Consider the following 21924-nt stretch of genomic DNA (forward strand, 5'->3'; position numbering starts at 1 on the left):
AATATACAATAAAAATGTAGTTAATCATGTGAATTTTAACTTCTTTTTTTCTAATATTTCATAATCAATGCATGCTTTTTGTCTAAGGAGGCCAACTCAAACATAAACAGTTCATCATAGGGGCAGTTACAACCACCTCCAAAGGGATGCAAGTGAAGTTACTCATGGACTTATGTTCCTTACCAGTCAGTTATCATGTTCTAGTTACATCACTCTGTGAAGCCATTCAGATAACATAGAAGTCAAGTCCTAAAAAAATTAAATATATCTTTGTTTCCAAATACAATATACCATCTTTGAATCAGAAGCAGGCTTTCAATGCGGTATTTATTGTACAGCTACCCTTGTTTGCAAGCTTAGTTTTATATGTGCAAACTGCAATGTCAGTTGAGAGACAAAGGGATAAAACACATTGTGCAATCTAGAGATTTGAATATCAGTAAAATCAGAAATTACACAATTTGTAGCCTGTTACAAACTGTCCGAACATCACCTTCGCTGCTTCCTAATCTTTTACTTGTTCTTGAATGTATCTTCTCGTTGTTGCATATATAATCATGCTACTCCAGGATGGAATTGAGATAAATGGGCATTTTGTGACAAGAATTTCATAAATATTAGCCTATGCCACAATTCAGCCCTGCCTAGATGTATATTCACGGTGCCATCTTCTACAATGTATGGGAAACATTTCTGAAGAGTTCAATGTCACCATTCTGATTTGGTTTCCCACTTGAGTGTGGCAGAATTAATATCTTCCTCACGTTTAACTTTGTCCTTTACAAACCAATCACATATTCTCCCTGCATTGAGTTCTTCAATTGGTATGCTTTCCTGCTCTGATATAACCCGTAACAAGTTCAAAGATGAAATCTGCATGAATAAATTCAGTTATTGTCAATCGAAAGTGATGCATAATAGACAAAAAACATTAATATCAAGAAAGCATATTCACCAAGAGATGTGGCACATGGATAGAGGTACCAGGGCATCATTCTGAAATAGGATACAGACGTGTATGAATAAGGGTTGTAGGAAAAAATTAAGTTCTTTTCCCTTCAAAATGTTTAATTCAGAACTGCAAAAAATAGCTGTCTATAATTCTACCACCAGAATGTAGATTATTCACTAATATAAACATTAAGAAAATGCTTATAACAGTTGCAATTAAAATTTACAAAAAATAGACAGTGTGGTCTAGATCCTTATAGGCTTCAATCAAATAATCCTTACAGAATAGACAAGCTTATCAAATGAAAGCTGGTAATCAGCCCTGGCAAAATCCTATTGCCATAGAAGCATACAAATTTTCTACTTAAAGTTAAAGATAATTTCCACATACCGTAAGACGGCATAGAAAACGTTCATGCATGTCAAGTGGTGACATCTCTACCAGTCCAGCTTCTTCTACTGACAGAAATGTTGGGCCTCCTGATGAGCTGCTCATATTTCCAGATGCCCTCACACTCAGAACTGTTGTTGACCTTTTGCCTGCAAATCGGATGTTCATAACCTAATTCAGCACTTGTTTTCTTTACAACATACCAAAATAACACAGTTTTTGAAGGTAACAGTCAGAAAACTAACTCTTTTAATCCACCAATTTGAACAAGGATTCTCTAATGCCAATGCATTAGTCTTTCTGGTATGTGACCCCAAATAGTTCAGAAAAACTCAAAAATATACTAATGAAATACTTGGAGATCAAATGTGCTGAGGCATTGTGGTTTGTTTGGATCTTGGGGACCATAAATTTAGAGATAAAAGAACTAAATACGCACTATCAAAAATCTTGGAAATTCAGTTTATAGAGACGTTGAGCTTCAGTTAGAAATGGTAATCCATAAATATAGAGTCAAGCAAACTCAAAACTAACTGGCTTCAAACAAGCTGAACTTCTAAGGACAAGTTTTACTGGATTTAGAGTTCATTTCTGGAATCATTTCATGTTTTGTAAACTATATCCAAAGAGATATGCAATACATATGAAATCATATACCAAAATTCCAGTTAGCCCAGTTTAGAAGTTTTGTTTAATTGGTTCAGCAACTTTTTATTTATTCCTTCAAATTTGTTCCAAAGTACAAGTAAGATAGTTGGCAATCTGAGACTAGACAATATATAACTTGTACACCACTAACCATGGAGCCTGCAAGCTTTGAACTATCTAGAAAATCAGCATGCAGTTTAGTAGTGATTTTCGTAAGCATAATATCTTCTAGATTCTGAAAGAACCACCTTCAAAGTCATTTATGTGAGCTTTCAAGATGGAGCTCACTAAGCAGAAAGCATACTCAAAGTTAAGGAGACACATTGTATATAAATACTATGACTAATGGAATTTGAGATGCATTTTGTCATGAATCCACTCTCTTTTGGAATACTAATACATTCTTCAATGCATTATATAATTTAAAAAAACTAAAGGCTTCTTTAGTTTTCCTCTATGTTACTGGGTTCTTCAAAAACCAGACACGTGCCCACTCCAAAACAGTATAGGAGCAGGAGTGGCAATGGGAGTGCCCAAGGAGCGTCCTAGCCACCTTGAGTCCTCTGTGGGTACACCTACAGCATAGAAACCATAGAGAACCCAGGGTAGCTAGGAGCCTAGGACGCTCCTAGGGTGCTTCCAATAGATCCCAAGTGCTCACTTGATCCTATTTATTGGTATTTTGAGCAAGGACTATTGTTTGACCAAAAATATGTTGTGTTGACAATGTTCATGGCTGCAATCTTTTGTGTTGACTTGAATTCTTGTTGATTTGACTTGAGAGTCTACTATTTTCACCAGAAGTTAAAGGTAAGTTGACTAATTTGACTTGCTATTGGCTGTTGTATTTGTCCTTTGATATTCTTTAACAAACCAAAGTAGCAATTGAGATTGCCCCAAGAACAGATTGCCCCTATTTATATTTTGAAATCTCACAATTGCATAGAATGATCACAAAGCTTTATTTGGGATCCTATTTGTATGGGGCCCAACCATAGAACCACCGAGGTTGAAGGACACAATTGCAACAAAGCTCTAATGATCACAAAACAACACGCATAGGTATATCTATCTATGTACAAACATATATATACACATAAACAGCTGTACCCAAATGTACCATACCCAAGATTTTTTTTGATTTTTTTTTTTACTGTATCAGCATACCAAAACCTCGTTCCGGTGCCTGACCCCATACCAAAAATGACAACTTAGGTTTTCTTGAATGAGCTAAGAGGTGCATGAACAGAAACCACCTTTTGAAATCCCAACTAGCATTGCTTGCTTAACATAAGGTGTATTAACAAACATAGATGATCATGCAATATGTCCTACTTGTCATCAAGGGACTTGCATTTATAAAAATAAGGACATTCCATAGGTGATTAGAATTGGCATTGCACAACCCAACTTCAAGTTGATGAATATACATTTATATGAGAAAAAATTTAAAGGCCCACTTTATTTGAAACCCTTACCTTTATTTGATGGAAGTAGAAAAGTAGTAAAGATAAACTCCAAAGATATCATGTCTAGTGCATAAAATATTGTGGGATATTTCAAGGAAATTACCTTATTTGACTTCATATAAGAATACCACAAACATAGGTTATTGGCAAAATGAGGCCCATTGAGGATTCAAATTGGTCTATGTGGATAGTAAAACTAAAAACCCTTTGCTGATTCGTTTGGTGCTAATAAGATGACAAATGATTAATGGCAATGAATCTCCGCCCCCCCCCCCCCCCCCCGCCCCCCAAAAAAAAACAAATCCTCACATATCCAAGATGGGGATGTCTTTGGGATGTGGAGATTTGGAGGGGATGTCCCCCTACCATCCCACCACTTACTCCACCATCTTGAAAATGTTTCCAAGAAGTCTCCCTCTTAGAGAAGACATTTTCAAGGTGTCCCTTAGATGTTTGAAGGACTCCTAGGAGTACGCCAAATGTCTCGGGGATGCCCAAGTGTCTCTTGCTGCCAGGCAATGAAAAAAGAGCATTTTTAATTTTCTTTTAATAAATTTGTGCCCATACCTGAACCCTAATGGACTATGAGTGTAATGTCCCTTCTCGCCTAGCAAGCCAATAAATAAATAAATGATAATGCTAAGCCTATTATGTTTTTTCTCTCCACAGGCTAAAGCATTAAGTTAATAAAGGGGATGAGGTGATGATTAAATATTTGGGCAAATAGCTATGGTTGTTCTTAATAAGACTTCAATTATTCACTTATATCACTAAAGGGGCCATTATGAATGAAGATTTCATCCACCTAGACAAATTTCACATGAGGGGCAATTTAAATCGAAGTATATACCATTATAATTATTAAATGCCTAAAGTCGAAATATATGAGGTTCGACTGCTTTTTGGTGAGCACAATATATATGAGAATTGAAGGATCAAGGAGGCATAATTGGATATGTTTTGTTATTTTGTTGCTCTGCAAGTTTGACAGCCAGACAGCTTTTTGGGACACAAACCCTGAGAGGCCCATGCTTGGACGCAACCCCAGGCATAATTGATGCTTTTTTGGTGAGCCGCACACTACAGAGGGAGCCATGACAGAAGATTGGCCCATATTTCAAGTCCATTTGTGAGCAGAAGTGGAATGATCAGTTCTGGAATACTCAGACACCTATTATTGAATCTATTTGCCATGAAGGAATTACAATCTGCATGAAACATTTGGTTAACACAGCAATAAGGAGGGTCTAGATGCCATAAACAATAGATCGCAGGTCTGCAATGAGTCTGAAATGATTCTTCTTAACAGCAATCAGCAGTCAGTCTCCTAAAAATCAGAGAAAGGGATATTTCAGTGGTATCAAAGCACAGTGACCCTGCCAGCTTGTGAGGGTTTCCTGTGCATGTCAGTTTCTGCAGTTGCATGAGGGTTTGAACTATCTGGAATGTTCCCAAGAGAGGTTGGACCTCATCGCTATTACACCAGACAAAGAGCTGCACAACCAAAATAAGAATTTGTAGAGGAACAAGAAATTTTGTTTGAACTTGGCAATATGACAGAACAACGGGAAGGGGTGGAAATGGACAACCAAATCTTCAGGATATTATGGCTCAAATGGCTCAGCAGCAGCAGCAGATGATGCAAACTTTCATGCAGTCATAGCAGCAGCTCCTTAATGCAATTGGTAATCTGAGGGTCCAGTCGTAGGCACCAAGCCATGATGGTGAAAGAAGTGAAGTTGGGTGTGAAAATCAAGGTAGAACAGCCTCTAACGCTGTTAGGACAGCAAGCACAAGGTCTGATCGGCCTCTTCGACCTGTGTTTTTGCCAAGGCCAACTGAAGGAGAAGCAACTCCAAAGGTTGAGAAAGAGGAGACTCACATCACCAATGCTGTTATGGTGGCTTATGATGAGTACAGAGCTCTCCCAGCTGATGTTAGGCAATTACTGAAGTTAAATCAGTTTATGAATCAGCGAAAGGACAAGGATCAATATCACATGGAGAGGCAAGAAAGGAGGCCTATAGGGCAAACAAGGCAAGGCACTCAACCTAAGGAATTTAAGGATGCATTAAATAAGGTTTCCTTGCCTTAATTAGATACCTTTTTATCAATGAAACCCATGGAGGAGGATAAGGCAATACAGTTTGCTACTATGCATTTGGAGGGAGTAGCATATGACTGGTGGCACCATGATTTAGTGTCCCAGGATCATGCCTTAATTCATTCCTATGAGGAATTTGTCAATAAGATGATTGTTCGTTTTGACAGGAAAGACATTAAGGTCTACTACAGAGATTTGGCTCAGTTGAAGTAGGTTGGACACGTGGAAGCATACATCAATGAGTTCTAGAAGATTGCAGTTATGGTTCCAGATATGACTGAGAGGTGAGTGACTATGGTGTTTATTGAAGGTTTGAGTGACAGTCTAAGGGCATTGGTCAAGGCACATAAGCCTCGTACCTTGCATGATGCCATTGGGTTATCTCTTGACCTTGAGACCTCACCTTCTTTTCAGCCACACAAGAAGAACTTCAGGAATAAGAAATCAGATGATGAATCGGATGGGAAGGTTCCTATTCAGCCCAAGGACACATTTCCTAAGGTAGAAAAGGAGTCAAGAAATGAGTTAAGAAAGAACCTTTTCTTTTCTTACAAAGAACCTTGGGAACCGGGACATAGATGTCTTGGTAAGGGCAAGGCTCATCTTATTGAGGTGATATCTAAAGTGGACAGTGATGAGAATAGTGAGCATGATGACAAAACACATGGTACTATTGCTTCCCTATCCGGCGGTTCTAGAGATCATCCGCTCATTTTAAAAGGGATAGTCAAAGGACAAGAAGTTGTGTGTATGGTGGACAGCAGTGCTACACATAACTTTATTGATGAGGACTTTGTACATAGGGAAGGACTACAAGTACAAGACTTTTCCGGATTCAACATCATGTTGGCAGATGGATCCAAAATCAGTTGCACAAGGAGAATACCAAGGTTGAGAATACAATTAGATGATTATACATTTGATGATAAGTACTATGTGGTTGGTATTGGTGGGACTGAAATAGTATTGGGAGTACCATGGTTCAAGTCCCTTGGGAGACACATCCAGGATTTCAACAACATGGAGCTTGAGTTTACTCATGGGGGTAAACAAATTGTGTTTAAGGCTACCAAAAAAGATGACCCAAAAGTTGTGGCAGCCAAGTGTATGCAAGCTTACGCTGATGAAAATACCATTGGGAGGCATGAGAATAAATCAGATTATCTCAGTTGTGACAGCAGTAACAGATCTCCTTATACTCATGATATGGCAGCCTTGGAACATGATGCTAACAGCGATATAAAATCTTCACGTGATGATACTTCATGCTTAGCGATGGGACTTAATAAGGGCATACATTCAGAAAATTCATTGGTAGCAAAGAATTGCACCATCATTTGGTAACTTTAGGGAATACATCTCTTAAACCCACCCTTGATGTAGCCAATATACTTGATGACATTGCTGTTCTAAATTCTTCTGACTTTATGGATACTCATGTAGGATCATATGTGATCATTGTTCTTCATGGGGAAGGGTCTATACATGATGTTATTGGCTTGCAGCTGAGTAGTGATGCAGGGGATGATGGTTTGTTTTTACAGACAGCAGATGTTTGGTCAAAATTGGATGATTTGATGAGATGTTTCTTCTTCATCCTATACAACAGATTTAATATTATGGTGTGGGATCCGGGTATTGAATTGTTGAATGCATTGTCACACATGCACCCTACTGTGCTGCTTCACGCTTTGTGGTGTTTGGCTAGTTATATCAGAGTGGAGCAGTGGATTGCTTGGTGGTTGCTTGAGGATAAGCAATCCCGGGAAGGGAGGACTGTAATGTCCCTTCTCGCCTAGCATGCCAATAAATAAATAAATGATAATGCTAAGCCTATTATGTTTTTTCTCCCCACAGGCTAAAGCATTAAGTTAATAAAGGGGATTAGGTGATGATTAAATATTTGGGCAAAAAGCTATGGTTGTTAATAAGACTTCAATTATTCACTTATATCACTAAACGGGCCATTATGAATGAAGATTTCATCCACCAAGACGAATTTCACATGGGGGGTGATTTAAATCAAAGTATATACCATTATAATTATTAAATGCCTAAGTCGAAATATATGAGGTTCGACTGCTCTTTTGGTGAGCACAAATATATGAGAATCGAAGGATCAAGGAGGAATAATTGGATATATTTTGTTATTTTCTTGCTTGGCAAGTTCGACAGCCAGCCAGCTTTTTGGAACACAAACCTTGAGAGGCCCATGCTTGGATGCAACCCCAACCATAATTGATGCTTTTTCAGTGAGCCGCACACTACAGAGGCAGCCGCGGCAGAAGATTGGACCAGATTTCAAGTCCATTTGTGAGCAGAAGTGGAACGATCAATTCCAGAATACTCAGACGCCTATTATTGAATCTATTTGCCATGAAGGAATTACAGTCCACGTGAAACATCTGGTTAATGCAGCAATAAGGAGGGTCTAGATGCCATAAACAATAGATCGCAGGTCTGCAATGAGTCTCAAATAATTCTTCTTAACAGCAATCAGCAATCAGTCCCCTAAAAATCAGAGAAAGGGATATTTCAATGAGCCCCACCGATACCCCAAACACTATAATTTGCCTTCTAACCTCATTTCAAATCACTCCTAATTTTCAAGAATTTGAATAGTAAGGATTTAGTGTTGCAAAAAATAAGTGATATAATTATTAATATTCACCATGAAGGTTTGTGTAGATTTGAAGGCCTTAATTTATGCTTGGTGGCAAGGGCTTTGTCTCATGACCTCACCCTCTATCCTAATAGGGAACATGCTAGGGGCATTTCTCTTAGACCCAAGAGGGGTGTTGCCCCTCAACCACACTAAGGGTTCTACCTCCAGATCCCCACCATAAATGATGTCAATTTTCAATTCAATATGCAAGATGTATTCTAATTTATATTCTCTCTATCTATATATTATCTATTTATCTTATAAATCTGATTATCTTCTTTTGTGTGGCAGGTGAGAGGAGCATTTATGGATTTCAATGTCCTTCTCACAAATATCGATTGGTATATATATGCAAGAGGGGAGGATCGAGCAATGTCTTGACCGGTCATGTCTTATGGACATGACCGATCAAGACATTACTTGATTGCACCCTTTGATTACCAATCGGTGTTTATTCTAATCAACAGCCCGATACTAATCGGGGTCTACGTAACTTAGTATCCAATGCCAATCGGTATTTACGTGGCATGATAACCGATGTCAATTGGTATTTACTTGGCATGATAACCGATTTCAATCGGTATTTGCGTGACATGTTAACCGATGTCAATCGATGTCTAAGTGATTTGTTAACCGATACCAATCACTTAACTAATAGTTAGATATCAAGCGGTGTATGCTTTGCCACCCGATAACAATCCGATAATCATCATTTGTTTACTGTTGAGGATTCAACCGATATAAATCAGGATACATGGTTAACCCGATAATAATCGGTGATCACATTTATAATGCAAACCGATATTAATCGGTATACTATGCTATGATATGATTATCGATAGTTTGAACATTGATCGACTAAGTAGATTGGACATATACAAATGAAGAATTATCATCAAATGAAATAGCTTGAAGTTTTCCTGATAGTTTAATCGATAGGATAAATGATTGAATGAGAGACTTCATTTATCTCTCATTCAATCATTTACCTTACCGAAGCTATCATGCATTAACACTCCCTCTTAGCTAGGTAAGATAAATGAAAACAATATATCAAGCATCACAATTCAAATGATGGTTAGTATTCTTTACACAATCTGACTTTCTAGGAAATCATATCACCTAATCACATGATATTAAGTATCACCTAAAAACGTGATACAAATGTTCACCACGTCAATCTTGTGATGACAGGATATCACCTATGCATGTGATATCAGTATTGCCTAAACACGCAATACTTAAAGGATAATCATATGAGAAAAGATTAAATTCTCATCTTATCCAAGTTGTAGTATGTGCACCAACATCTTATACAAATGTTTTACCACAACACAATCATGGCACATCCATGACACACCAGAGATCCAACATGATAACTGGTTTGGACATCATAAGATCGTCACCTTATAATGTCTACATACAAGTGCTCATTATCTTGAGAGATCGTCACCTCTTAGATATGAACCTAGGGGATAAAATCCAAAATGTCCTATCATGACAAAGAAGTTTACACATTAAACATCTTATTGATATGTAAATACAGATTACAGAGCCAATTACCTTTCTATCATACCTAAACCTTTTCTGAAGTGATCAACCTTCACTCTGGAAAGAGGTTTGGTCAAAGTATCTACCGTTTGATCTCCTGTACAAACATATTCTAATTGGATCACATTTCTGTCTACCATATCTCGCACATAGTGGTATGGAATCTCAATATGCTTGGATTTGTCATGGAACATTGGATTTACTGAAAGTTTTATGCAGCTCTGATTGTCACAATGTATAATAGTGGGTTTCATAGGTTCTCCAAACAACCCCACAAGCAACTTCCTAAGCCATACTGCTTCTCGGGCAGCCATAGAAGCCGCAATGTATTCTGCCTCGGTGGAGCTTTGGGCTACAGAGGACTGCTTCCTGCTGATCCAAGATATCATAGCTGAACCTAGACTGAAGCAACACCCTGAAGTGCTTTTTCTGTCAGTCACACTTCCAACCCAATCTAAATCTATAAATCCATGTAGGTCTATATCAACTTTCTCATATTTGAGACCAAGGTTTAGGGTACCTTGTAGGTATCTCATGATGTGTTTTACTACAACCAGGTGTATCTCCTTAGGTCCACACATAAATTGACTTAAAGCATTAACTGCATAACAAATATATGGCCTTGTATTTACCAGGTACATCAAGGACCCAATCATCTGTCTGTATTGAGTAGGGTCAATGGGTTGTGACTCTGTTGTTGCTTGGTTAAGTTTATGTAAATTGGTTTCCATAGTAGAGGTCATGGGCCTACAGTTTAGCATTCCAAATCTTTCAAAATTTCCAAGGTATACTTTCCTTGGTTTAGTATAATGTGGTCAGAATTCTGCCATACTTCCAATCCTAAGAAGTAATGAAGGAGTCCCAAGTCCTTCATATCAAATTCTTTGGATAGATCTTTCTTGCATTGATCTATAAGGTGATCATTTCATGTGATTAATAAGTCATCAACATATAAAATCAATATTAGCATATCACCTTTATTTCTTTTGTAGTAGAGATTAGGATTTGCATCATTCTTAGAGAAGCCTAGTCTTGAGAGATAGGTGTCAATTCTTTCATACCAGGGCCTGGGAGCCTGTTTAAGCCCATAGAGAGTTTTCTTGAGTCTACACACATGAGACTCTGCATCATGAATTTCAAACCCTTCAGGTTGCTTTAGGTAGACTTCTTCTGAGATCTCACCATTTAGAAATGATGTCTTAGCATCCATTTGGTGTACCTTCCACCCCTTTGCTGCTGCAATGGCTAATACAACTCTTACTGATGTATACCTGGCAACGGGTGCAAAAGTTTCTTCATAATCTATTCCTTCCCTTTGTGAGAACCCTCTAGCTACAAATTTGGCCTTGTGTTTTTCAATACTGTCGTTTGCAGCATGTTTGATCTTGAAAAAGCCATTTAGATGAAACAACAGATTTCTTAGTTGGCCTAGGAACAATCTCCCAAACATCAGTTTTCATAATGGACTGATACTCTTCAGACATGGCATCCTTCCATACTTGATGTTCAAGTGCATCTGATACATTGTTTGGTTCGGCTTTAGAGAGATCATTCATAAGGGCAACATAGCTAGTGAATTTATTTGGCCTTTTGCTTTCCCTGAAGGTCCCTGAGGGAGCAACAAACTTTTGAGCTTCTGCTACAGTCTTGGTGGCCCATAGTGGTCTTTTCTTGAGGTTTTCTTTAGGTGGACTTTGAGTTTCACTTATAGTTTCCTCAGGATTCTCCCTCTGAAGCTCAAGAGTAGGATCTTTATCTATGCTAGGGGTAGGGATATAGACTTCAAGGTCTAGAGAGCTTTGGGCTCTTTTGAAGGTTGTCTTCTTCAAAGATCACATCCCTACTTAGTTCAATATTCTTTTGACCAGGTATATAGATCCTGTAGGCTTTGGAGGTTTCACTATATCCTACAAGGATTCCCCTTTTTCCAGAAGGCTCTAATTTTAATCTTTTCTCCTTAGGTACATGAATATAGATAGGGCATCCAAATATCCAAAGGTGGCTAATATCTGGTTTTGATTTAGTAAAGACTTCCTCAAGGGTCTTATCTTCAAGATGGGAGTGAGGACATCTGTTTTGAATATATACATCAGTGCTAGTTGCTTCTGCTCAAAGATTGACATTTAGATTCTCATCAAGAATCATAGCTTTGGTAGCTTCAATGATTGTCCTATTTTTCCTCTCAGCTACCACATTTTGTGGAGGGTTATAAGGTATTGTTAACTCCCTCTTAATCCCTGAATTTTTACAAAACTCTTTAAATAATTCTGATGTGTATTCCCCCCCATTATCAGTTCTTAGGGTTTTAACTTTATTTCCTGAGTAGTTCCCAGTTAATGATTTGAATTCTTTAAACCTATTAAGGATCTCTTCTGATTCTTTACATTTCAAAAAATAGATCCAAGTTTTCCTTGTAATGTCCCTTATTAGGATGGCTTATGAATCTGGGACAGAAATCTAATACTACAAGAGTCTTTTTCCTAAGGAAGCATCAAGAAACTGATATAGATGACAGTAAATGCCACTTGTAATGAGAATGATGAGTTATGTACATATATAAGAATATATTGATCCTCCTGAACTTGTTACAATTGATAACTCAACTATATATATATATATATATTGCAATTATCATAATGAATATAACATTTTGTTTTACAGTGTACAATCCCTTTCCTGTCTGATATGATAGAATGTCTTTTTCTATGTCTTAGATACCGGCAATTATGTGATGAATATTAGAGAGATACTATTGCTCTTTGTTATGATCGCTTTTCTGGTAGAGACCTGAGTCTTGTCGGATGTATGAACTGTTATGGCTTGTTACAACATTTGGCCTTCGACCATGTAGACTATACGATAATTGTGAAGGTGTAGATGACACAGGTGATTCTGTCTCTAGCCTTTAATGTCAAACGCTTGCATCCGAACTTCACCTTCGTGGTTATGAGTTGTATTTGTCAGCAATCGATTATGGCTTTGAAGTATTTGTTTCCCTTCTGCTATCGCACAGGATATCCTTCCAAAATAATATATAATGTCTTAACCTCCTTTTAGAGTGTTTCGATCTTTAAGTTTATACCTTGATGGTGAGAGGATACGACGTTTGAAGCCACATGTTGGTTTGACGCACTCTTTCCTTAAATCGAGTTAATAGCTAACCAATGAAATGGTTAGTTTGATAATCGAGTTCCTTGATTAATATATTAAGCGCCTAAGTGTCACGCATTACAAGGGAAGTAAGACGTATGTATGGAGGGTTGTAATCCTCGATACCCATAATGACGTGTTTTTTGCTCAGGAACATTGTCTTTATAACCATACATAGATATATTTCTTCAAATATTTATGGGGAAATGACAGTCTCCCCTTCTTGAATTTGCTTGTCCTCAAGCAATTTTATTGTCTTCTTTTTCCTGCACTAAGATTAGTAACACTAATATATACAAATATATGAATTAACATGATGCAAAGTATACTTAGGAGAATCAAATATTTATGGGGACATGACAGTCTCCCCTTCTTGAATTTGCTTGTCCTCAAGCAATTTTATTGTCTTCTTTTTCCTGCACTAAGATTAGTAACACTAATATATACAAATATATGAATTAACATGATGCAAAGTATACTTAGGAGAAAAGAGTGGTTGCCTTGAGCCTTTACCTGTTTTGGCTTCCTTGAGCCTTTTGTAAAGACTGACCTCCTTTGGGTCAGTAAGTCTAATGGACTTCCTTGAGCCATCTTTGTCTAACTGAAATGGACTGACTTCCTTGAGTCATCCTTCTTACTAAGGGTGTTGACTTCCTTGAGCCAAGCTGCCCACGTTTGGCTTCTTTGAGCCCTTATTCTTACTTAAGGCGCTGACTTCCTTGAGTCAAGCTGCCCATCCTTGGCTTCCTTGAGCTCTTATTCTTCTTAGGGTGCTGACTTCCTTGAGTCAAACTGCCCATCGTTGGCTTCCTTGAGCCTTTATTCTTACTTAGGGTGCTGACTTCCTTGAGTCCAGCTGCCCATCTTTGGCTTCCTTGAGCCCTTATTCTTACTTAGGGTGCTGACTTCCTTGAGTCCAGCTGCCCATCTTTGGCTTCCTTGAGCCCTTATTCTTACTTAGGGGGCTGACTTCCTTGAGTCAAGCTGCCCACCTTAGGCTTCCTTGAGCCCTTATTATCTAGAGAGGTGTTGACTTCCTTGAGCCTAGCTATCCTCATTGGCTTCGTTGAGCCATTACACTTAGAGAGGATTGACTTTCTTTGTGTAATAATTCCTCTACATTTCTTTATGCTCGGAATGGAGACTTCCCTTGAGCCATTTCTACACCAAACCTAAGAGACTTGCTCTACTTGGCAACTCAGGTTAGCCTTCCACATTCTAACTTTCCTCTTTCTATTCTTCGGAAAGGAGTGGGGTCTTTATTGAGCCGTTCCTACACCAAGCATGTACTTGGCGGCCCTTAGCTTAAACTCCATTCTGTCTTCCCTCTTTCTTGGTTGTTGTAACCATATTGTTTACCTCCTTACAATGTCCCCTTAGGGATTTGCCTTTAGTCCTGAGAAAACAATTTTAACTTAAAGTGAGAGTTGTAGTATATTAAGAAACATAATTTTATCTTAACTGAATACATATCAGTATACTATTCAACTTAAAATTTAAAGAATAGTTCAAAGGATAGAACTTATCTTGATAAATTTCTCTAGATTGTATATTTGAAAATTATAGCTCAATGTTATTAATTAATGTTGCTCAACTGAGCCTTCAAATTAGAGTACAATAGACTCTTCACAAATGAGCTTTCATTTTTTATTTTTTTTTCCCTGCATTCTTTCTTCCTTCCAGTCTACTCAAAATTCTTTCATATGTCTGCTCAAAAACTATTTGTGACTCCAACCATAGAATCTTCACAAAGCTACTCTATTCTTTCACAAATTTTGCCTTAGAAGGATCCTTTATTATATAGTACTTGTATAAAAGATAACTCATGTTTCTCCCCTAAATGATTTATGCAAATCTGCCTTGAATGTATATACTAGATTCTTATAAACCTGTCATGGTCATATATATTTTTCCTCATACAAGACTGCTGGTGTATATGAGATCAGTTTCTTTTATTTCTTACATATTACTTCATAATTTTATATCTTTATTCTTCAATTTAGTTCTATCTTAGTTTTCATGTGTCTAAGCTTCCTTTTTATATCAACATACATCTTTTTTGGAAGAATGCAATGCGCTAGATCATTGTATACGACAGGAATTCTCTTCGCGAGAATGCTTCTATCTGCTGTTGTCTTGTCGTGAAGATGTTGTTGTTGCCTTGTGTAAAATTACAGAAATGATGTAGGAATTCTCGATTTGCTAATAATTTCGTACGATTTCTATACAAGTAGTTTCTTTTCTTCAGTGTAGACTTGAGATTATGATATCTTTTTCTAGGTTGACGGTAGTTGATCTTTCTCTTTGGATGTTGAAACTTTTGGTTAGGCCTTATGGTTGACCTTTGGAATGTTATTTCTTTCACAGGCTGGCAGGATTATGCTCTGATACCACTGTAATGTCCCTTATTAGGATGGCTTATGAATCTGGGACAGAAATCTAATACTACAAGAGTCTTTTTCCTAAGGAAGCATCAAGAAACTGATATAGATGACAGTAAATGCCACTTGTAATGAGAATGATGAGTTATGTACATATATAAGAATATATTGATCCTCCTGAACTTGTTACAATTGATAACTCAACTATATATATATATATATATATTGCAATTATCATAATGAATATAACATTTTGTTTTACAGTGTACAATCCCTTTCCTGTCTGATATGATAGAATGTCTTTTTCTATGTCTTAGATACCGGCAATTATGTGATGAATATTAGAGAGATACTATTGCTCTTTGTTATGATCGCTTTTCTGGTAGAGACCTGAGTCTTGTCGGATGTATGAACTGTTATGGCTTGTTACAACATTTGGCCTTCGACCATGTAGACTATACGATAATTGTGAAGGTGTAGATGACACAGGTGATTCTGTCTCTAGCCTTTAATGTCAAACGCTTGCATCCGACCTTCACCTTCGTGGTTATGAGTTGTATTTGTCAGCAATCGATTATGGCTTTGAAGTATTTGTTTCCCTTCTGCTATCGCACAGGATATCCTTCCAAAATAATATATAATGTCTTAACCTCCTTTTAGAGTGTTTCGATCTTTAAGTTTATACCTTGATGGTGAGAGGATACGACGTTTGAAGCCACATGTTGGTTTGACGCACTCTTTCCTTAAATCGAGTTAATAGCTAACCAATGAAATGGTTAGTTTGATAATCGAGTTCCTTGATTAATATATTAAGCGCCTAAGTGTCATGCATTACAAGGGAAGTAAGACGTATGTATGGAGGGTTGTAATCCTCGATACCCATAATGACGTGTTTTTTGCTCAGGAACATTGTCTTTATAACCATACATAGATATATTTCTTCAAATATTTATGGGGACATGACATTCCTAGAGTAGTCATCAACAAATATTACATAATACAAAAATCCCCCCAAAGAAGGTATGGACATGGGTCCACATACATTAGAATGAACTAACTCTAAAATTTTACTTGTTTTCCTAGTACTATTTTGAAAAGCACCCTTAGTATTTTTACCTAGGGCACATCCTTTGTATGCCCCTGAATGATATTGCTTTAACTTAGGTAGACTTGTGACAAGGTCTCCCATTGATGATAAAGCTCTAAAATTTAGGTGGCCTAGTCTTCTATGCCAGACTTCATTAGCATCTGTAGTTTCGTGGATTAGGACTAAGTTGGGCTCTGTGCATAGCTCATACAGGTAGCCTTGTCTTTGACCAATCGTTTTAGCTTTCTTGATGGATGAATTCTTTGGCCAAGCCAAATACTCTGTTGTCCATGAAGGTCACTCTGTATCCATTATCCTCCAGTGCTGATATTGAGACTAGATTTCTCTTGATGCTTGGAACATATAGTACTCCTTTAAGTTGTAATGATACACCTGACTTTAGTTTGATGGTGCAGGTTCCAACTCCTTTGATTGGATATGTAGAGTCATCTCCGATAGTTACTTCCTCATCATTCTCCTCTTTCATGGAGTCTAGCACTTCTCTGAATCCTATAATATGTCTGGATGAGCCACTGTCGATCACCCAGGAGTTAACTTTGTTTGATGCTTGGTTTGTGAGTGCTGAATAGAGTACATATTTCTCGGGGTCCTCTTCCCTTTTAGATTTTCCTGTTTTGGCAAATGTGGCTTGTTGCTTACCTCTTTTTGGACATTTGGCAACATAGTGCCCAAATTTGTCACATCTGTAACATTGAACCTGAGAAAGGTCCTTCTTGAAGGTGTTCTTGCCGTGACGACCTTTTCTCTTTCTGAATTGTTCTTGTTTGCTTTTCTTGTTTGAGTTCGTATTTAGAACTTGGAGATCTTCATCTATATTCTTTTGCTTGATCCCTTTCTTATTTTGCCTTGATTCCTCTTGGAGACAGTCAGCCTTTAGCCTATCGAATTTTGGAAATTGATCCCTTGCACTGATGCCTTGGACGAATGTTTCCCATATGCTAGGCAACCCATATAGAGCAATGAGTGTTAATTTTTTGCTTTGGATCTCATATCCAAGGGTTGCCAGTTCATCCCTTAGGGCAGATATTCGCATGAACTAGGCATTGACTGATTCTCCTTTTATCATGGCTATGTGATTTATTTCTCTTTTTAAAGCCAAGGTTCTACTAGCATTAGATATCTCAAATGCATCTTCAAGTGCTTTGAACATGTTGTAGGCTGTCTCACGTTTCCTTATGATGGGCATAATATAATTTCTCACCCCATCAACTATGATTTTGATGGCCTTTTCATTTCCCTCTCTCCAAGTTGTTTTGTGAGGTTCAGTCTCAGGTTCTGCAGTTTCAGTTTTTACAAATGATTCAACTTTATTTTCTTTTAGAATCATTTGAATTCTGAACTTCCATGTTGAGAAGTCATCACCTCCTCCGAGTCTATCTTCAAATCTGATAGCGCTAGCCATTGAAAGAATTGTGATATTGAATATATGCTTGTTTTGAATTTTCTGCAAAATTGAACAGCCTCAAATTCGATTTAACTTGGCTCTGATACCATGCAAATGATGTTCAATTGTCAATTCAATATGCAAGATGTATTCTAATTTATATTCTCTCTATCTATGTATTATCTATTTATCTTATAAATCTGATTATCTTCTTTTGTGTGGCAGGTGAGAGGAGCATTTATGGATTTCAATGTCCTTCTCACAAATATCGATTGGTATATATATGCAAGAGGGGAGGATCAAGCAATGCCTTGACCGGTCATGTCTTATGGACATGACCGATCAAGACAATACTTGATCGCACCCTTTGATTACCAATCGGTGTTTATTCTAATCAACAGCCCGATACTAATCGGGGTCTACGTAACTTAGTATCCAATGCCAATCGGTATTTACGTGGCATGATAACCGATGTCAATCGGTATTTACGTGACATGTTAACCGATGTCAATCGGTGTCTAAGTGACTTGTTAACCGATACCAGTCACTTAACTAATAGTTAGATATCAAGCGGTGTATGCTTTGCCACCCGATAACAATCCGATAATCATCATTTGTTTACTGTTGAGGATTCAACCGATATAAATCGGGATACATGGTTAACCCGATAATAATCAGTGATCACATTTATAATGCAAACCGATATAATTGGTATACTATGCTATGATATGATTATAGATAGTTTGAACATTGATCGACTAAGTAGATTGGACATATAAAAATGAAGAATTATCATCAAATGAAATAGCTTGAAGTTTTCCTGATAGTTGAATCGAGAGGATAAATGATTGAATGAGAGACTTCATTTATCTCTCATTCAATCATTTATTTTACCGAAGCTATCATGCATTAACACCCACAAGGGGTGCTAATCCTTGACCCCACTAGGGGCTTTGTCCCCAAACCCCATGAGGGGCACTATCCTTCAACCCTACTAGGAGATTTTCTCCCAAACCTACATTCACCATTGTTAACGTTCAATGCAATCATTGCCATAGTTGAAATGTTTAGTGATTTAACCTTTATTTAGTATGCCAAAGTTTTATTTGTAATTCTTATAATTATTCCTTACACATCCTTTTATAACTATTTTTTCAAGTACTATATGTATTTGCACCACCAGCCCACCACACACATGGTATCATCCTACAGCTATCCCCAAACTTAGGCCCTCAGTCACCCTATCCCCAAAACTCATCCCCCCATCCCTTCGTCAAGAAACTCCATGGAACTATGATTAATGGTCAATTCATTGGAATCCTAAACACAACATTTTGTCATCAGTGAGCCATAAATTAATTTTGTTGATAGCTGAAATGTTTTGTTGGGATGTATCATGTAGCCCATGGTTTACCAAATCCTACTAGATGTAGTCCAGTAACCATATGTACCTAATCAATTGGATCTGATTTTAGAGGAATTTTCAGTTATTTTTATTTGACAAAGATAAAACTTCATTTCTCTGCAAACCCGTGTTGCATCTGATTTGTTCTGCTTACCATTTAAAAATTTCATATGTTGTCATATTTATGATTTATTCTGAATTAGACTTCTGTATTTTTTTAGAATTTCCAAATTTGGTAACTATGATATAGCCTCTTGATGTCATATTGTTGGATACTTTTAAATGGGTAGGATAACATGATTGATTCCAGATAACTAGCTCTATATACTGATGTAATTTCATTTTGTAATCATGACCCATTTATCATATCAATAAAATTCAGAGGTTTTGCCTTCTTGGATAAGTTGAAGCTTTCTCCATGTTAGGTTGATATGTAGGTGCTAGCACTGCAAACTTTATTGTCTTACATTCTTTCTTTCTGCCACATTTTTTTTTTGTTATTTTTATGTGATACTACTTTTGTCTGCATGGTTTAAATTGTGATTAGCCTTTAGCCAACCTTAGAGTTTTCCCCTTTACAACTGCTAACCTAATCCAACCAAGAAATGGCTGACATTTTTGTTCCAGTTTTCAATATCTTCCATGTTTGACATCATCAATCTATTCAAAATGAGTGACTGTGTGTTCTACAGGAATGCAATATGAGAAAGCCATAATTTTTTAATATCCGGTTTTCTTGGATGCTTATTGTATTTTGAGATAGAATGATCACAACTATTATTTACATCCAAAACAGCCACAACTTGTAAGACAGATGTGAGGGCCTTCATTGATGTATATAAGCACTCTATAAGCTGCTATGACATGTTCTGTATACTTTCCTTGTAGGCATATAGACAGGCATTTTGAGAGTAAGCCATATCTATAGTTCATCAACCTAACCCTAATCCTTAACTCTACAATTTCTATAAGACCCTCTTCCTAAAATGAAAAACGTGCTATCTGTAAGGCTCTGTGAGTAGATATTTTGCAGTTTGTATGCTGTTTTATTAGGAAATAATCTGATGAACATGAGCAAAAATATTAAATATTCGACTTCAATAGATCCAACGTTTTGCCATGAAGACTGCCAATATTGACAACAATGCTTTGTAACTTAAGGAGAAACACTATCATATCATGAACCAACATCTTTATTATAGAATTCAAAATAACAAAGAATATTTAAAATAAAGACTCAACATTGGAAGATATCTTTGGTCCAAGCATGCATGTAAACAGAGATTTCTAGCAATATTTTATGCTTTCTTATAACTTTTAATCAACTTCAATAAGATGATGTGGCTTTTACCATACACAATTCAATCTAACCAAGCTTATCCCACGTAGAAGATTAATTATAAATTCCCTATTAGTTATTACTAATGGTGCCTTGCAAACCAAGCTTGATATATTTGTAGTGGTGACAGAATCATAAGAATTAATTGTAATAATTTACTTGTATGATGCATGATGTATCAAAAAAATGTATTCAAAACCTGTTATCCTCTCGAATATAATTATTTGCAGATTTTTTTATGATTAACATATAAATTTTAAAATGCAGAGATTTGTTAAGAAGAGGTGTGGGTAAGATTGTTGGTAATGGCAAAGACACCCTCTTTTGAAATGAGATTTGGAGAGGAGATAAGCCTCTTTCATCTATGGATAATGTACAAAGCCTCAAGAATTGCTGTATTAGGATGATTGGAGAGAAAATACAAGATTATATTGCTTGGGATAGAGGTTCTCCTTCTTGGATTAACATTAAAGACAGGCTTGTTACTAATAGACATATGTATAGTAGATGGCAGCCTTAATGAGAATTCAAGATCAGGGATATCTTATCTACCTTGGGTGAATGCTCCCTGTTTGATCAGAGCATGCAGGATGATCTGATTTGGAGGCCTACCCCATCTGGTGACTTCTCTGTTAGATTAACCTATCTCCTGTTAGATTCTGCTCCCAAAATGTCTGTCCCAATTTGATTGGAAGGAGGTTTGGATTCCTAATTTCATTCCCAAGATCAATAGTTTTTGGTGGATTGCAACTCACAACAAAGTTCTCACGGTGGATAACTTGAACAAAAAAGGGTTTCAATTTATTAACAAGTGTTCTCTTTAATACAAAAAAGGTGAAAGTATTGATCACCTGTTCCTGCTTTGCCCCTTTTCTCTTGAGGTTTGGTCTCAGGTTATGCCTCTCACCTTTGTTGATTGGGTGACCTTGGACAAGCTGGAGCAGGTGCTGTTCTCAAAGACCATAAAGGGAGACTTATTGAATGCACTGCCATGTACTTAGGAATAAAATCTAACAACTTTGCTGAAGCCACTGCTGCTTGGAAGGGTATAAAGCTAGCTAAAGATTTGGGTTTTATCAGGATTGTTGTTGAAGGAGATTCAAAGTTGATAGTTGACATCTTAAAAGAAGAAATTATAGGACCATGGGAGATCAGATCCCTAATGAGGGAAAGTCTGAAATAATTTTCACAATTCAAAGTTAAACATATATTCCAGGAAGGAAACTAGGCCGCTGACTATATTGCAAATGAGGGTCTTAAGATTCAAATCTAGAGCCATTGGAGGAAAGAATCAGTCCCACCCTATGTCACAATGTTCGAGTTCGAATTCGGCAACAATAAAATTCGAGGAGAAAACAATTCGGGAAAAAAATTCGAA

At 37.1% G+C, this 21924-nt stretch overlaps 1 protein-coding gene across 1 annotated transcript in view; it reads right to left on the reverse strand.

Annotated features, from left to right (window-relative positions):
- Positions 1-242: 242 nt before the first annotated feature.
- LOC131043327 (uncharacterized) overlaps positions 243-21924 on the reverse strand; it is a 35177-nt gene continuing 13495 nt past the window's right edge. Inside the window, exons 2-3 of the mRNA XM_057976525.2 lie at positions 1343-1491; positions 243-873 (exon numbers count right to left, since the gene is read on the reverse strand). Of these exons, the coding sequence (XP_057832508.2) occupies positions 709-873; positions 1343-1491 (314 nt within the window). The 3' untranslated portion in view covers positions 243-708. The remainder of the gene's footprint in view (positions 874-1342; positions 1492-21924) is intronic.

Source organism: Cryptomeria japonica, chromosome 7 (assembly GCF_030272615.1).
Source record: "Cryptomeria japonica chromosome 7, Sugi_1.0, whole genome shotgun sequence".
In the NCBI taxonomy this organism is placed as follows: domain Eukaryota; kingdom Viridiplantae; phylum Streptophyta; class Pinopsida; order Cupressales; family Cupressaceae; genus Cryptomeria; species Cryptomeria japonica.